This window comes from Dysidea avara, chromosome 7 (assembly GCF_963678975.1).
Source record: "Dysidea avara chromosome 7, odDysAvar1.4, whole genome shotgun sequence".
Taxonomy (NCBI): Eukaryota; Metazoa; Porifera; class Demospongiae; order Dictyoceratida; family Dysideidae; genus Dysidea; species Dysidea avara.
The window spans coordinates 16,513,010-16,530,215 of NC_089278.1; the positions used below are offsets into that span (position 1 = coordinate 16,513,010).

The window sequence follows — 17,206 nt, forward strand, 5'->3', positions numbered from 1 at the left end:
AGAGAGTTCAGCTACAAGAAGATCACCATATAGAGAGTTCAGCTAGAAGAAGTCACCTTGTAGAGAATTCAGCTGCAAAGAAACCACCATGTAGATAGTTTAGCTGTAAACAAATCATCCTGTAGAGAGTTCAGCTATGAACAGATCACCCAGTAGAGTTCAGCTAGAAACAAGTCACCCTGCAGAGAGATCAGCTAGAAACAAGTCATCCTGTAGAGAGATCAGCTAGAACAAGTCACTTTGTATGTAGAAAGTTCAGCTACAAAAAAAAATCACCCTGTAGAGAGGTCAGCTACAAACAAATCTCCCTGTAGAGAGATCAGCTAGAAAAAGTTACCTTGTAGAGAGTTCAGCTACAAAGAAACCATCATGTAGAGAGTTCAGCTGCAAACAAATCACCTGTAGAGAGTTCAGCTACAAACAAATCACCCTCTAGAAAGATCAGCTAAAAGAAGTCACCCTGTAGAGAGTTCAGTTACAAAGAAACCACCATGTAGAGAGTTCAGCTACAAACTAGTGACCTTGTAGAGACTGCAGTTACCTTGTAGAGAGTTCAGCTACAAAAAAACCATCATGTAGAGAGTTCAGCTGCAAACAAATCACCTATAGAGAGTTCAACTACAAACAAATCTCCCTGTAGAAAGATCAGCTAGAAGAAGTCACCTTGTAGAGAGTTCAGCTACAAAGAACCATCATGTAGAGACTCCAGCTACAAACAAATCACCTGTAGAGAGTTCAGCTACAAACAAATCTCCCTGTAGAGAGATCAGCTAGAAGAAGTTTCCTTGTAGAGAGTTCAGCTACAAACAAATCACCCTGTAGAAAGATCAGCTAGAAGAAGTTACCTTGTGGAGAGTTCAGCTACAAAGAAACCATCATGTAGAGAGTTCAGCTTCAAACAAATCACCTGTAGAGAGTTCAGCTACAAACAAATCTCTCTGTAGAGAGATCAGCTAGAAGAAATTACCTTGTAGAGAGTTCAGCTACAAACAAATCTCCCTGTAGAAAGGTCAGCTAGAAGAAGTCACCTTGTAGAGAGTTTAGCTACAAAGAACCATCATGTAGAGAGTTCAGCTGCAAACAAATCACCTGTAGAGAGTTCAGCTACAAAAAAATCTCTCTGCAGAGAGATCAGCTAGAAGAAATTACCTTGTAGAGAGTTCAGCTACAAAAAAACCATCATGTAGAGAGTTCAACTGCAAACAAATCACCTGTAGAGAGTTCAGCTACAAGCAAATCTCTCTGTAGAGAGATCAGCTAGAAGAAATTACCTTGTAGAGAGTTCAGCTACAAAGAAACCATCATGTAGAGAGTTCAGCTGCAAACAAATCACCTGTAGAGAGTTCAGCTACAAACAAATCTCCCTGTAGAAAGGTCAGCTAGAAGAAATCACCTTGTAGAGAGTTTAGCTACAAAGAACCATCATGTAGAGAGTTCAGCTGCAAACAAATCACCTGTAGAGAGTTCAGCTACAAACAAATCTCTCTGTAGAGAGATCAGCTAGAAGAAGTTACCTTGTGGAGAGTTCAGCTACAAAGAAACCATCATGTAGAGAGTTCAGCTTCAAACAAATCACCTGTAGAGAGTTCAGCTACAAACAAATCTCTCTGTAGAGAGATCAGCTAGAAGAAATTACCTTGTAGAGAGTTCAGCTACAAAGAAACCATCATGTAGAGAGTGCAACTGCAAACAAATCACCTGTAGAGAGTTCAGCTACAAACAAATCACCCTCTAGAAAGATCAGCTAAAAGAAGTCACCCTGTAGAGAGTTCAGTTACAAAGAAACCACCATGTAGAGAGTTCAGCTACAAACTAGTGACCTTGTAGAGACATCAGTTACCTTGTGAGAGTTCAGCTACAAAGAAACCATCATGTACAGAGTTCAGCTGCAAACAAATCACCTGTAGAGAGTTCAGCTACAAACAAATCACCCTCTAGAAAGATCAGCTAAAAGAAGTCACCCTGTAGAGAGTTCAGTTACAAAGAAACCACCATGTAGAGAGTTCAGCTACAAACTAGTGACCTTGTAGAGACTGCAGTTACCTTGTGAGAGTTCAGCTACAAAGAAACCATCATGTAGAGAGTTCAGCTGCAAACAAATCACCTGTAGAGAGTTCAGCTACAAACAAATCTCCCTGTAGAAAGGTCAGCTAGAAGAAGTCACCTTGTAGAGAGTTTAGCTACAAAGAACCATTATGTAGAGAGTTAAGCTGCGAACAAATCACCTGTAGAGAGTTCAGCTACAAACAAATCTCCCTGTAGAGAGATCAGCTAGAAGAAGTTACCTTGTAGAGAGTTCAGCTACAAACAAATCATCCTGTAGAAAGATCAGCTAGAAGAAGTTACCTTGTGGAGAGTTCAGCTACAAAGAAACCATCATGTAGAGAGTTCAGCTTCAAACAAATCACCTGTAGAGAGTTCAGCTACAAACAAATCTCTCTGTAGAGAGATCAGCTAGAAGAAATTACCTTGTAGAGAGTTCAGCTACAAAGAAACCATCATGTAGAAAGTTCAACTGCAAACAAATCACCTGTAGAGAGTTCAGCTACAAACAAATCTCTCTGTAGAGAGATCAGCTAGAAGAAATTACCTTGTAGAGAGTTCAGCTACAAAGAAACCATCATGAAGAGAGTTAAGCTGCAAACAAATCACCTGTAGAGAGTTCAGCTACAAACAAATCTCTCTGTAGAGAGATCAGCTAGAAGAAATTACCTTGTAGAGAGTTCAGCTACAAAGAAACCATCATGTAGAGAGTTCAACTGCAAACAAATCACCTGTAGAGAGTTCAATTACAAACAAATCTCCCTGTAGAAAGGTCAGCTAGAAGAAGTCACCTTGTAGAGAGTTCAGCTACAAAGAACCATCATGTAGAGAGTTTAGCTGCAAACAAATCACCTGTATAGAGTTCAGCTACAAACAAATCTCCTTGTAGAGAGATCAGCTAGAAGAAATTTCCTTGTAGAGAGTTCAGCTACAAACAAATCACCCTGTAGAAAGATCAGCTAGAAGAAGTTACCTTGTGGAGAGTTCAGCTACAAAGAAACCATCATGTAGAGAGTTCAGCTGCAAACAAATCACCTGTAGAGAGTTCAGCTACAAACAAATCTCCCTGTAGAGAGATCAGCTAGAAGAAATTACCTTTTAGAGAGTTCAGTTACAAAGAAACCACCATGTAGAGAGTTCAGCTACAAAGAAATCACCCTCTAGAAAATTCAGCCACAAACAAATTGCCCTGTAGAAAGATCAGTTAGTAGAAGTTACCTTGTAGAGAGTTCAGCTACAAAGAAACCATTGTGTAAAGAGCTCAGCTGCAAACAATTCACCTGCACAGAATTCAGCTACAAACAAACCACCCTGTAGAGAGATCAGCTAGAAGAAGTTACTTGTAGATTGTTCAGCTACAAACAATTCACCCTGTAGAGAGAGCAGCAAGAAGAAGTCACTTTGTAGAGTGTTTAGTTACAAAGAAACCACCATGGAGAGTTCTGTAATAAGTATCTAATCCAAAACAGCTAAGCTGTAAAAAAAGTGTGCGGCCCTCAGAAAGGCTATGGTGAAAAAAGATGTGAAATCCAAGGTGGCGGCCAAGAAATGGCTGTGATGGTAGGTTAATGGTAAAAATTTTAATAATGACAATTCAGGTAAATTTTGTGAAGTGGCACAAAAATTCACCTGAATTGTCGTCATTAAAATTTTTACCATTAACCTACCATCACAGCCATTTCTTGGCCACCACCTTGGATTTCACATCTTTTTTCACCATAGCCTTTCTGAGGGCCGCACACTTTTTTTACAGCTTAGCTGTTTTGGATTAGATTTCATTTCTTTTTGTATTTGTATACCCCAAAGCCGGCCTATGGCCAGCTTTGGGACTTTTTTAACCTATGTTTTTTTTCTTTACTACAGGAAGAAGAAAAGATGAAGTAGATGTACTTTAAATATTTTATCAGTAAATGTACAAATTATATATATAATACATATGTGACCGGATTTGCGAAAGGGGTCTTCCACACACATCCAATTTGCCAACTTTGACAATTGATAACTTCAGATTGGAAAGAGCTATTGCCTTGAAATTTGGGCAGCGGTGAGCACCACTATAGCTGAATACATGGTGAAATTTTCAGGTTAATATGTTACTTGAACACTGTATTATGGTCTCCAACGTTTACAGAATTGGATGTGTGTGGAAGACCCCTTTTCGCAAATCCGGTCACATATATTGATTACAGAAATCTCCATGGTGGTTTCTTTGTAACTGAACACTCTACAAGGTGACTTCTTCTAATTGCTCTCTCTACAGGGTGAATTGTTTGTAGCTGAACGATCTACAAGGTAACTTCTTCTAGCTGATCTCTCTAAAGGGAGATTTGTTTGTAGCTGAACTCTCTACAGGTGATTTGTTTGCAGCTGAACTATCTAGATGATGGTTTCTTTGTAGCTGAACTCTCTACAAGGTAATTTCTTCTAGCTGAACTCTCTACATGGTAATTTCTTTGTAGCTGAACTCTCTACAAGATAACTTCTTCTAACTGATCTTTCTACAGGGCAATTTGTTTGCGGCAGAATTTTCTACAGGGTGATTTCTTTGCAGCTGAACTCTCTACATGGTGGTTTCTTTTTACTGTAGCTGAACTATCTACAAGGTAACTTCTTATAGCTGATCTCTCTACAGGGTGATTTGTTCGTAGCTGAATTCTGTACAGGTGATTTGTTTGCAGCTGAGCTCTTTACAAAATGGTTTCTTTGTAGCTGAACTCTCTCCAAGGTAACTTCTTCTAACTGATCTTTCTACAGGGTGATTTGTTTGTAGCTGAACTATCTACAAGGTAATTTCTTCTAGCTGATCTCTCTACAGGGTGATTTGTTTGTAGCTGAATTCTGTACAGGTGATTTATTTGCAGCTGAGCTCTTTAAAGAATGGTTTCTTTGTAGCTGAACTCTCTACAGGATGATTTGTTTGTAGCTGAAATCCCTACAAGGTAACTTCTTCTAGCTGATCTTTCTACAGGGCGATTTGTTTGTAGCTGAGTTCTCTACAGGGTGTTTGTTTGCAGCTGAATTCTCTACATGGTGGTTTCTTTATAGCTGAACTCTCTACAAGGTGACTTCTTCTAGCTGATCTCTGTACAGGGTGATTTGTTTGTAGCTGAACTCTCTACAAGGTGATACTTCTAGGTGATCTCTCTACAGGATTCCTTGTTTCTAACTGAACTCTCAACAGGGTGATCTGTTCATAGCTGAACTTTCTACTGGGTGATTTGTTTGCAGCTGAACTCTCTAAATGGTGGTTTCTTTGTAGCTGAACTCTCTACAAGGTAATTTCTTCTAGCTGAACTCTCTACAGGGTGACTTGTTTCTAGCTGATCTCTCTACAGGGTGATCTGTTCATAGCTGAACTTTCTACTGGGTGATTTGTTTGCAGCTGAACTCTCTAAATGGTGGTTTCTTTGTAGCTGAACTCTCTACAAGGTAATTTCTTCTAGCTGAACTCTCTACAGGGTGACTTGTTTCTAGCTGATCTCTCTACAGGGTGATCTGTTCATAGCTGATCTTTCTACAGGGTGATTTCTTTGTAGCTGAACTCTCTACATGGTAATTTCTTCTAGCTGATCTCTCTACAGGGAGATTTGTTTGTAGCTGAACTATCTACAAGGAAACTTCTTCTAGCTGATCTCTCTACAGGGAGATTTGTTTGTAGCTGAACTCTCTACAGATGATTTGTTTGCAGCTGAACTCTCTACATGGTGGTTTCTTTGTAACTGAACTCTCTGCAAGGTGACTTATCCCTCTACAGGGAGATTTGTTTGTAGCTTAACTCTCTACAGGTGATTTGTTTGCAGCTGAACTCTCTACATGATGGTTTCTTTGTAGCTGAACTCTCCTCAAGGTAACTACTTCTAGCTGATCTTTCTACAGGGTGATTTCTTTGTAGCTGAACTCTCTACAAGGAAACTTCTTCTAGCTGATCTCTCTACAGGGAGATTTGTTTGTAGCTGAACTCTCTACATGATGGTTTCTTTGTAGCTGAACTCTCTACAAGGAAACTTCTTCTAGCTGATCTCTCTACAGGGAGATTTGTTTGCAGCTGAACTCTCTACATGATGGTTTCTTTGTAGCTGAACTCTCTACAAGGTAATTTCTTCTAGCTGATCTCTCTACAAGACGATTTGTTTGTAGCTGAACTCTCTACATGATGGTTTCTTTGTAGCTGAACTCTCTACAAGGTGATTTCTTCTATAGCTGATCTTTCTACAGGGTGATTTGTTTGTAGCTGAACTCTATACATGATGCATGGTTTCTTTGTAGCTGAACTCTCTACAAGGTGATTTCTTCTATAGCTGATCTTTCTACAGGGTGATTTGTTTGTAGCTGAACTCTATACATGATGCATGGTTTCTTTGTAGCTGAACTCTCTACAAGGTGATTTCTTCTATAGCTGATCTTTCTACAGGGTGATTTGTTTGTAGCTGAACTCTCTACACGATGGTTTCTTTGTAGCTGAACTCTCTACAAGGTAACTTCTTCTAGCTGATCTCTTTACAGGACAATTTGTTTGTAGCTGAACTCTCACATGATTGTTTCTTTGAAGCTGAACTCTCTACAAGGTGATTTCTTCTAGCTGATCTTTCTACAGGGTGATTTGTTTGTAGCAGAACTCTCTACAAGGAAACTTCTTCTAGCTGATCTCTCTACAGGGAGATTGTTTTAGCTGAACTCTCTACACGTGATTTGTTTGCGGCTGAATTCTCTACATGATGGTTTCTTTGTACCTGAACTCTCTACAAGGTAACTTCTTCTAGCTGCTTACAGGGTGAATTCTTTGTAGCTGAACGATCTACAAGGTAACTTTTTCTAACTGATCTCTCTACAGGATGATTTGTTTGTAGCTGAACTATCTACAAGGTAACTTCTTCTAGCTGATCTCTCTACAGGGTGATTTGTTTGTACCTGAATTCTGTATAGGTGATTTGTTTGCAGCTGAGCTCTTTACAGAATGGTTTCTTTGTAGCTGAACTCTCTACAAGGTAACTTCTTCTAGCTGATGTATCTACAGGGTCACTAGTTTGTAGCTGAATTCTCTACATGGTGGTTTCTTTGTAACTGAACTATCTACAAGGTGACATCTTCTAGCTGATCTTTCAACAGGGTGATTTGTTTGTAACTAAACTCTCTACAAGAAAACTTCTTCTAACTGATGTCTGAACAGGGTGAATTGTTTGTAGCTGAACTCTCTACAGGGTGATTTGTTTGTAGCTGATCTCTATACAGGTTACTTATTTCTAACTGATCTCTTGAATTCTGTTCAGGGTGACTGCTCTATTAGGATGACTGCTCTATTAGAGTATCTCGATCTCGCACTTGCTACACCAAGTTGGATTTCGTGTTATAACTCCGTGGCTTTAAGTCTGATTCTTCTACACCATTGAAGATCCTTTCTAAGATGATAACTCCATCTGTACAGCGATTTTCAAAGCATTACCCCAAGCGGTTTACCTGGTAGGCGTGGCAAGCAGTCGTTTTTTATTAGCTAATCTCGATTGCGTAATTGTTACACACTGTTGGTTTTTTCGTTGTATCTTCCTGGTTTTTAGCTCGATTTCTTTCAAACCACAAAAGGTTTGAGGTTCAATAGTTAACCTATTCACCCACCGATTTTCAGCTTCTTGCCATACGCGGTTTACCCTGTAGGCGTGACAACATATTGGTGTAATTTTTCGTGAATAATCGCTCATAACTCTTTGCCTGTTTATGGTATTCCAGCCAACGTTGGTACTGAGATGCGCCTTTATACCCCCCTCCTGTGTGCCAAATTTCAAGGCGATCGGATAAGGCGTTCGCGTTTTATAGCAGTTTTTGTAAGTGTGCGAAAAGAGGAAGAAAAATAAGAAAAAAAAAAAAACGAAGAAACTGAGCCAATTTTTGAAGTCGCATATCTCGGGAACACTTGAAGCGATTTCGCTCAAATTTGGAATGTGGAGTGCTGAAGGTGGAGGGAGTGTCCACAGCAAAATTCGTGTTGTTTCATCAAGGCAGCACAGAGCTACGGAGGTGCGAAAATTGCGTTTTCTTTCTTCCTGTCAATATACTCACGGGGTTGCGCGCCGGCTTCTTGGGCCGCACGACACACTACCGTGTGTCTTGATATGTATTATATATATAATTTGTACATTTACTGATAAAATCAGAAATATTTTAAGTACATCTGCTTCGTCTTTTCTGCTTCATCTTTTCTTCTTCCTGTGGAAAAGAAAAAAAGACAGGTTTAAAAAGTCCCAAAGCCGGCCTATGGCCAGCTTTTGGGTATACAAATACAAAAAGAAGTGAAATCTAATCCAAAACAGTCAAGCTGTAAAAAAAGTGTGCGGCCCTCAAAAAGGCTATGGTTAAAAAAGATGTGAATCCAAGGTGGCGGCCAAGAAATGGCTGTGATGGTAGGTTAATGGTTAAAATTTTAATAACGGCAATTTAGGTGAATTTTTTGCCAAGACCAAGCGGCACAAAAATTCACCTGAATTGTCGTTATTAAAATTTTAACCATTAACCTACCATCACAGCCATTTCTTGGCCGCCACCTTGGATTTCACATCTTTTTTCACCATAGCCTTTTTGAGGGCCGCACTCTTTTTTTACAGCTTGACTGTTTTGGATTAGATATGGTTTAGAGATAGTACAACTGGATTCCAAGCCCATTACCTACGTCGTGTCAACTTGAATACGCAATCAACACAACCAGCAGCCCGGAGAAGCCTGCAGCAAGGGTCCACTGGGCCACATTGCTAAAGTATGCTGTTTGTGTGTTCAGATAAGGGCGGTACAGTTTTCTAGGCAGTAGATTAAACGTCGCATCTTTGAAAGCGTTGCAAGACAACTGCAAGGTCCGGAGCAGCATAACTAATGCAATTCTGCTGCTAAAAAAATCGCTGCCATAAACAAAGTAACCAGCCAAACAGAACGCTATCAGTATCTGCTGGGCCACGGCACTCAGTGGAGTTACCGGTGTACAAAAACCCCAGCCACATAAATTTTTAGCATTTTCTCAAATTGCACATTTAGGCCGTTCTTTCTCCTAGCGCCCTACACTTTACCACTCACAATTTACACCACTGATAGCCTATTTCATTGGCTACAATTTGGCACCAAGCATGTTAGAATCTGTTCCTCTCTCGAGGAGTAATAAACAGTTTTCTAATACATGTACAAACTTTGTCCGGAAACACCCGTCCTTACCTTAGCTACTTGCATAACAAACTGACAATGTTGAATGTTATGGACATTGACAACAAAGCACCTTGTTTAACCTACCACTTGAGTTATTAGTTACATAAGAGATCTGTAAGGAATGTTTCCGAAGTAGCTACAAAGAGAAACAAAGGTAAAGGTGGTAATTATTTTTAGAGGTGCTTAACACGGATGAAGTAGACATGAAGCTGTTCTGGGTGAAAGACAGGTTTGATAAGTGTTGTTTATATCAATTGCTGCCATTAAACAAATGCTAAGTGTATTGCATGTTCATTTTGGTTTCACCAAATTAGCAAGTTTTTTTTTAAATTTCAGCCAAAAAGTGGTGAGGCTCTGGCCTCCCTGGTCACACCTACTTGGATGCCCTGGTCTACGAGTGTAGGCAGCCTCCTTTGTTTCCTTACTTTTTTCTATGATCCCTAATTGAACTTAAAATTCTTAATTTTTCCTTATACTGTACTTGTTTTTACAACTTCAGGGGATTATCACTCAAATTTGCACTAAACAGAAGTTCAATGCCTTAACTAAAACATTCATCATTTGGGGAACAATATCTGGTTTTGCAACTTCATATAAAGCACATAATTGTATTCACAGAAGCCATAGGACATGGTTACTTTCCCTCTTAAGGGACATGTTTGCCACACCTCAATTCTTATTAATGTATAGTTATTCAGGGACATGGTTGCTGTCTTTGATTACTATAAATGCAGCTAGGCATGGTTGTTGTGCTTGATTTTCAGTATAGTTAAACCATTAAATATTAATAACCCTTTCACTGCCATAACCGTCATATGGTGGTTTTGATATATAAACGCCCGTGGCATCACATTCTAAATGCTCTGTAACTTCAGTCAAGCGTTTTAGTAGTCCCTGCACTTATCCTGTAGCAGGCACAACCTTAAATGAACTAGAACAGGGATAACCGGTTTCTTGCACACTATTGCATGGTTAGATGATGCAATCGCATACTTTCAGAATGTCGATAACAAGCATTATAGACAATTCTTTGATTGAAGTGATAATGGCACTACTAATAAAGAGTAACAGTAAGGAGAGGGATTATATAGGTTGGAGTGGTGTGTTGCTACTTTTGTACACCTTGAAACAGTGACCTCGTGCCTGTATACACATGCACACTTGCTCAAATGCTGGAAAACCAGACTTAGAAATGATTGCTTCAACTGTAAACAGGTTAGCAATGTTTATTGTAAACAGTTCTAGCTGTGAAATTTCATGTTTGGTTTCACTAAGATGATTTTTGCACTTTAAAGTTTTATAATGGCTTTGTGGTTGCTCTTGTGTAAACAGAAACTCGATAATCGAATTACTTGTTCTACAGCGAGTAAAATGATATAATATAGTTTTATAGGATTATATGGTATGGTGTGTAAGTTACAGCAATTTAGAAGCAGTAGATTGCAGCCTCTACAAATTTGGCAGTGAGGGGGTTAAGGGACATGGTTGTCATGCTTGATCATTATAAGCCTAGTAGACTGTGGTCATCGTGCTCTGTTTTCATTGTCAAACCTATATTGTAACTACAGATACTACTAGGCGTCTCATATCTCTTACAGTAGTGTGAACGTTCAAATAATTTTGTGGTGACTAAATGCACTTGTCAAGGAAAGAGTTGATATGGAAAGTTTATGGTTTTGTTGTGATGAGTAGCATAATTGAAGATTAATGTTGGTTGCTTGTTAACCCTAACGCACTTGTTTAATATTAGCTGCTTCCAGTTACTGATAAGCATACTAGAGCTGCCTTTATCAACTGCCGTCTATTGATGGTGGTTGTTTTGGTAGGTTGTGCAGGGTTCCCAGGATTCTCCTATTTGATTTTTGTAACAGGACCACTTGATGTATAGCCACAACAGTGGCTCTCTTGATTTCATTAGGCTTGGAGGTGAAATACCTGGGGATTTACTAACTTTAAAGCCACAGGAATTTTCAATGCCAAAGAAAGGCTTATAGCCTTTCCCCCCAAGCCGTAGGAAAGAACATAATTATGGACCACACATTGCCAAAGTCTGCTACTTGAGAGAATACAATACTAAGTACACAAAAGTAATGAGCAAGTAAGTGGTTTACTAATGCATGTATGCATGAGGTGCATGGTGTATGTGTATGTATATGAGCTGTGTTGCAAGTGCCATCTGGTGCATGTCAAGCAGCCAGGAATAGAAATTGTGGATAGCAAGTGATGGGCAGTTCTATTGGTTGTGTGTGACGTGCCAATTCCTGAATGAACATGGGTATAGAAATGTGATAAGTGTAGGAAAACTTGGCTAATATACTTTTCTATCCGAACCCCAACGATGCCAAGGAGTAATATATTTGTGGGACCCGCTAAGATGGTCATACAGTCCTTAAGTGTTAATGTACGTGTCATAATACATTCAATTTACAGGACAGAACTTTTCTTTTTCTTTTTATTGTTTTATTAACACTTGATAAACATTTAGTACAGTTGTACACAAAACAGTATGTATAAGCACAATTAACAGGTTACTACAGACTAATAAACTGCCTTGGCCCCCCCTAGGTTACTTTCCATGTGCCACCATATGGGTTACATTTAACACAGCCAGTAACATAGCCACAGACACTACCATACACATTGTGATATATTCTAAGAGAAATACTTGTCCGCTGATAAATACATTACATTTTACGTGGCCTGCATCAGTACAACATGTATGACATGTATGCATAATTGACAGAGCTACCATGGACGCTTGAATACACCTACCTTATTATCTTTCATGGGTTGGCCTGCAATGAGTGTGCAACATGCTGCATTGTGATTAATGTGTTCAAGGGGAATTATTCCTGCACTCGTTTGCCCGTTATAACACTGCACCAATACAACACATTAGTGCTGTACACTGGTGTGTAATCAACCAGTTGTTGTCTAGGTCAGCCAATAACTGGTGAAGAAACCTTTAAACCAGTTATTGCCCACCCACCTGGCAAACTACAAATCACCAAGTGCCAACATCATAACATAACCTCAAAGCATGTGTAAAAATGATTGCAATAACTGTTATTGCAGGACAGGATGTTGATGGTCACTTTGGTACCACCCTAAACCTTCCAGCAGGCTTGTTGAGCACATGTTATGTCTGCCAATATACACACAAACCAATTAACCAGCTATTGCCAATTATTTGTAGGCAATTAACTGGTGACAAAAATTTTGTAGGTGTACAGCACTACAACACATATGCATAGTTGATGAGGATACCACCATAAACTGCATTCACAGCCACACCTACAGTTTACTGTAGGCTATGGTTTTATTGCACCCCGTTCACTGTCAACAAAACATTGAAAAGCAAGGACGTGAAAATAATGGAAGTTTCTGACATTTTCAACTCAAGTAATGAAGTGTTCAAAGATTTAACTGATGGCTATTTGCTGCCTGGTGGTGCCAAACATGTGCATCACTTTATAAAATAATTACGGCAAGTGAATTCTTATAAATGATGCCCATTATTCTAATAAAACATACTTTATTATTTATGGTAGTGCATCTCACGAGATACTCCAATTAAACAGTCACTTTATTCATTTGTTTTAAAACCAGATTCAGTAGACCGCTCCATGTACTACACTGTGGGCCACATGCAGTGCTTGAAAGCCACTAGAGCATAAACTAAGGGGTGTAAAGCTACACAGGAGAACCTCATCATAAGCTTAAGTGCTGGTAGCTATATTGTCTTTACAAATTCATACTTAAGGGATTCACAAATTATACATGGGTTAAACCATATGGCTCTAGAAATAAAGCATGTGTACACACTACATTGTGCCTTGTTAGTACCTGGTAAGATAATACTGCAAAGCTTTGTGGCCAGTTGGAGGGGATGCCTTTTAGTCATCATTAAATCTCCTCATTTATAGCCTGTTTTTTATTTATTTTTCTTTTGATCATCCCTGGAATATAGGCTTACAATTGCACCCAAAGCTCATTACAACCTCACAATCTATTGCCATACATGGTAAAAATTAGTGCATCCTGCAAAGTGATTTTTTTAACCAACTAATTTATGCACAAAATGAAATTATGCGCCACCCAATCTTACAAAGTAGCAAATTCGTGACATTCGATTCCTTGCACAAACTTATACTCTTTCTGATAAATACCCACATGCAGGATGGAAGGTAGCCACAAATCAGTGCATTCAGGATCAATATTCAGGCAGTGAATTAAATTTTGTGGAATGAGGCAGCTGTTGTGTACTGCTAAGCGGTGTCCATTGAAAGACCGGTTGTGCATGAACAAGCTGTTGATATGATTTGAGGCAGTTTTAATTATGGGCTTTTAATCCCGCCTTTTGGCAATAATGAAACTTGCAACATAGATGTTTTATCACCTCTGTGTTTATGTCTGTATTGACTGGTGGGAACGTGGGACAGCTGTTTGGTCAGCAAACTAGGTTGTGTAGCCAGAGTAGCTTTTATGAACTGCATAAGTGAGCACTAAGATTTTCCTGATTTAACAAAGGCTAGCCCATTGTGATGTTATAGAATAACAACAAGCCATCTGGAAAAGTAAGATCACAGTAATGCATGCAACAATCTAAAACGTAATTAATTGTGTGGGTGGCTGATGGAACAGGTATTCTACTGTACCAGTGCTGTTGTTCTGACACACTGCTATGGAACCGAAGAAGCCAGCCATACGCAAACAAAACATCTTATTCTTAGTAATATATCGTGCCAATGCCAGCCCGCGAATTCAGTTAATTGCATTGGCGTGCGATACATAGTGTTAGTCACTGACTGTAACAAGAAGCTACGCTTCTTAGCACTGAACCTGGTCATTTCTATAAGGAATTACACAAAGTGGCCCAGGTACTCATCAGTAACTCGCACCAGTGAACTATGCTCGAAATAAGTTGAAGCGCTAGTGTAATGTAAAACTCGACCCTCTTGCAGTAAACACCTATGAAATAGCAGGCGTCAAACAGGAAAGACTTCACAATTTAATCGATGAAGAGCCAGGAAATGTTGGCAGAGACAGCACTGCCTCCGCGGTCAGCACTCAGGTGGCAGCGGCCCGGTTGGTGCCGGTCTTTTACACACCCAGAACGCCAGTTTTGTTGTCCCCATTCCTTGCGGACACATGTTGAGAAAGACACTATCATCAACCACATGGCTCTTCATTGGATCTTTCGCACATGCGTTAACACAAGACTCCAACTGATGCCCATTCCTATAATACCGTAGCTGCTCCTTGATGGTATTACCCTCCTACAATTGGCTTCCAACATTAACCTCGTTTAACAAGTTAAACTCCATTTAAAGGAAAGGAAAGGTGCAGAGGGCACATTTTGGGTTTGGGAAATTTTTAAAAATTGGACTTCTGAAAGAGTGTTCTTGAATTTAATTCTACAGTATATTTGACACTAGGTACACTACAGTAAGATGCTTCCATGCAGGTACTTTTGTTGTTACTTGAAATGGTTCTATGATGATTTTAGTGACAGCGTTTTGGTGGGTGCCCTTGATTTGAAGAGGGATACCTACTATCAAGAGTAAATAATAGAGAAGAGAGTATCCAACTGCCATATACCATATCAAAAATGATCCTGTAAAGTCCACTCTGCTTGTTAAAACATTTTCAAAGAAGGTGTTAAATTAGTCTATTAACAAGTGGTGTGCACACAGGCTTTGTATTGTTTGTAAGTGTTGAAGGTGATGATTACTAGATATGAACACTTCTATGATATCCTAAATTTTACTGAAATATGCAGAAAGACTTAACAGGATCATTTTTGATATGGTATATGGCAGTTGGATACGCTCTTCTACTCTTGCTACTATACAGTACTACTATACTGTTGGATTAGAACTACCCCTTATGTGGATGGTATTCCTTTTTCTTGTATATATACATGTGTGGTACACTCTCCTTTACTTTCAATTTAGTTCAATCGGAGATTGTAGTTGGTCTAATTGACCATGTGATAAATGAAACATATCCAGCTGTATTTACATGTCACGCTACTGGTGAACCAGTTCCAGACATCAATTGGTACTTTAATGGTGTTATGATAAATGTGTCAGATACAAACAAGTACATGATAATGTCAACATCAATAAACACAACTACTATTGAGAACACACTAACAGTGTACAATGTAACATCATCTGATGTGGGAACTTATACTTGTATTGCTAGCAATATCATTGGAGATGATCAAAGCTTTGGAATATTAACTGTTAATGGTAAACAATTGAGTGATGTTAATATAGTAGTTTTATAAAGTTATCATTGCTATTATAGTGTCACCTGATATCACATCACCATCAGAAGGACAAATACACTACACACAGGAAGGACAAACTACTACACTATCATGTATTAGTACAGGTTATCTTCCACCACTTGTTGTGTGGGAGAGAAGTGGTGAAATGTTAGGTGAACACACTTCAATATCTAACACAACAATGTCTACCAATATGGGAAATATAACTGAAGTGACAGTTAATTTAACTATTACAAATGTATCTAGGGAGGACACTGGCTACTACACTTGTTCAGCTAGTAATTTGTTAGGTGGTAATATCAGGAATATCTCCCTTATTGTCCAGTGTAAGTATTTATGATGTCGTGTAGCTGTTTTGTTTTATAGGAATTGACTTAAGTGCTATAGTGTGTGTATTTGTGTTCATTTACTGCCCACATTGTTTTAGTTCAACCAGAAATCATTGTGGAATTACTTGATCAGTTGGAAAATGAAACAAATCCAACATCATTTACTTGCCAAGCTACTGGTGAACCAGCTCCAGACATCAGTTGGTACTTTAATGGTGTTATGATAAATGTGGCAGATACAAACAAGTACATGATAATGTCAACATCAATAAACACAACTACTACTGAGAACACACTAACAGTGTACAATGTAACATCATCTGATGTGGGAACTTATGTTTGTATTGCTACTAATGAACTTGGTAGTGATAGAAGTGTAGGAGTATTGACAGTGAATGGTAAGAAAATGTTCTCCACTAATGTGTGGTCAATATGATCATGTCATGTTATTACAGATGCTGCTGAACTTGTTGAACCATTAGAAGGGAGAACAGAACACATTAAGGAAGGATTAAATATCACACTAAGATGTATTGGTGCTGGTCATCCACCTCCTGACATTGAATGGAGAAAAGTTGATGGAAGAATTAGTAATAGGACCACAATTAGTAACTCATTAATGTCCACTAATGAAGGGAATGTGACTAGAGTCACTGTTGTGTTGATCATAACAGGAGCATATAGAGATGATAGTGGAAGTTATGAATGTTCAGTTAGTAATCTACTAAACACTGTTGCCAACAATGTCAACCTAACTGTCCAATGTAAGTACTGAACAATTGTTTATTGTTATATCATACAGTACAGTAGACTGTCAGTAGTGCTGCAGTAGCTGACTGACTAACTAACTAACTAACTAACTAACTAACTAACTAACTAACTAACTAACTAACTAACTCATTAACTAATTAACTAACTAACTAGCTAACTAACTCACTAACTAACTAACTAACTAGCTAACTAACTAACTAACTAACTAGCTAACTAACTAACTAACTAAGTAACTAACTAACTAAATAACTAACTAACTAACTATCTAACTAACTAAACATATGGGTTTGATTTTTTCACTGTTTGACACTGCTTCATCCCAAGATGTGCCTTTTCACCAACTGCAGTATGTACAATACACACATGACGGACTTACCTTTGTCCTCCTATGTGTCCCAGTTATTTTCACTGAGAACACAGGGTGTCAATTTGTATTAGTGTGATTCAGCTTCCCTGTGGCTGTGGTAGTTGTTAATATGCTTATTGCCTGTATTTTCCGTAGTGATTGCATGCAGAGACACTTCTCTTACTATTCTTCATTCGTATTGCTGTGTAATGAGTAGAACATAGCTGAAGACAAAGCATA

General features: G+C 38.8%; 1 protein-coding gene across 1 annotated transcript in view; it reads left to right on the forward strand.

The window, feature by feature from the left end:
- Positions 1-17,206, forward strand: part of LOC136261028 (hemicentin-1-like) — a 121,076-nt gene that overhangs the window by 5,289 nt on the left and 98,581 nt on the right. The window contains exons 4-7 of the mRNA XM_066054993.1: positions 15,180-15,479; positions 15,538-15,846; positions 15,948-16,247; positions 16,305-16,613. Of these exons, the coding sequence (XP_065911065.1) occupies positions 15,180-15,479; positions 15,538-15,846; positions 15,948-16,247; positions 16,305-16,613 (1,218 nt within the window). The remainder of the gene's footprint in view (positions 1-15,179; positions 15,480-15,537; positions 15,847-15,947; positions 16,248-16,304; positions 16,614-17,206) is intronic.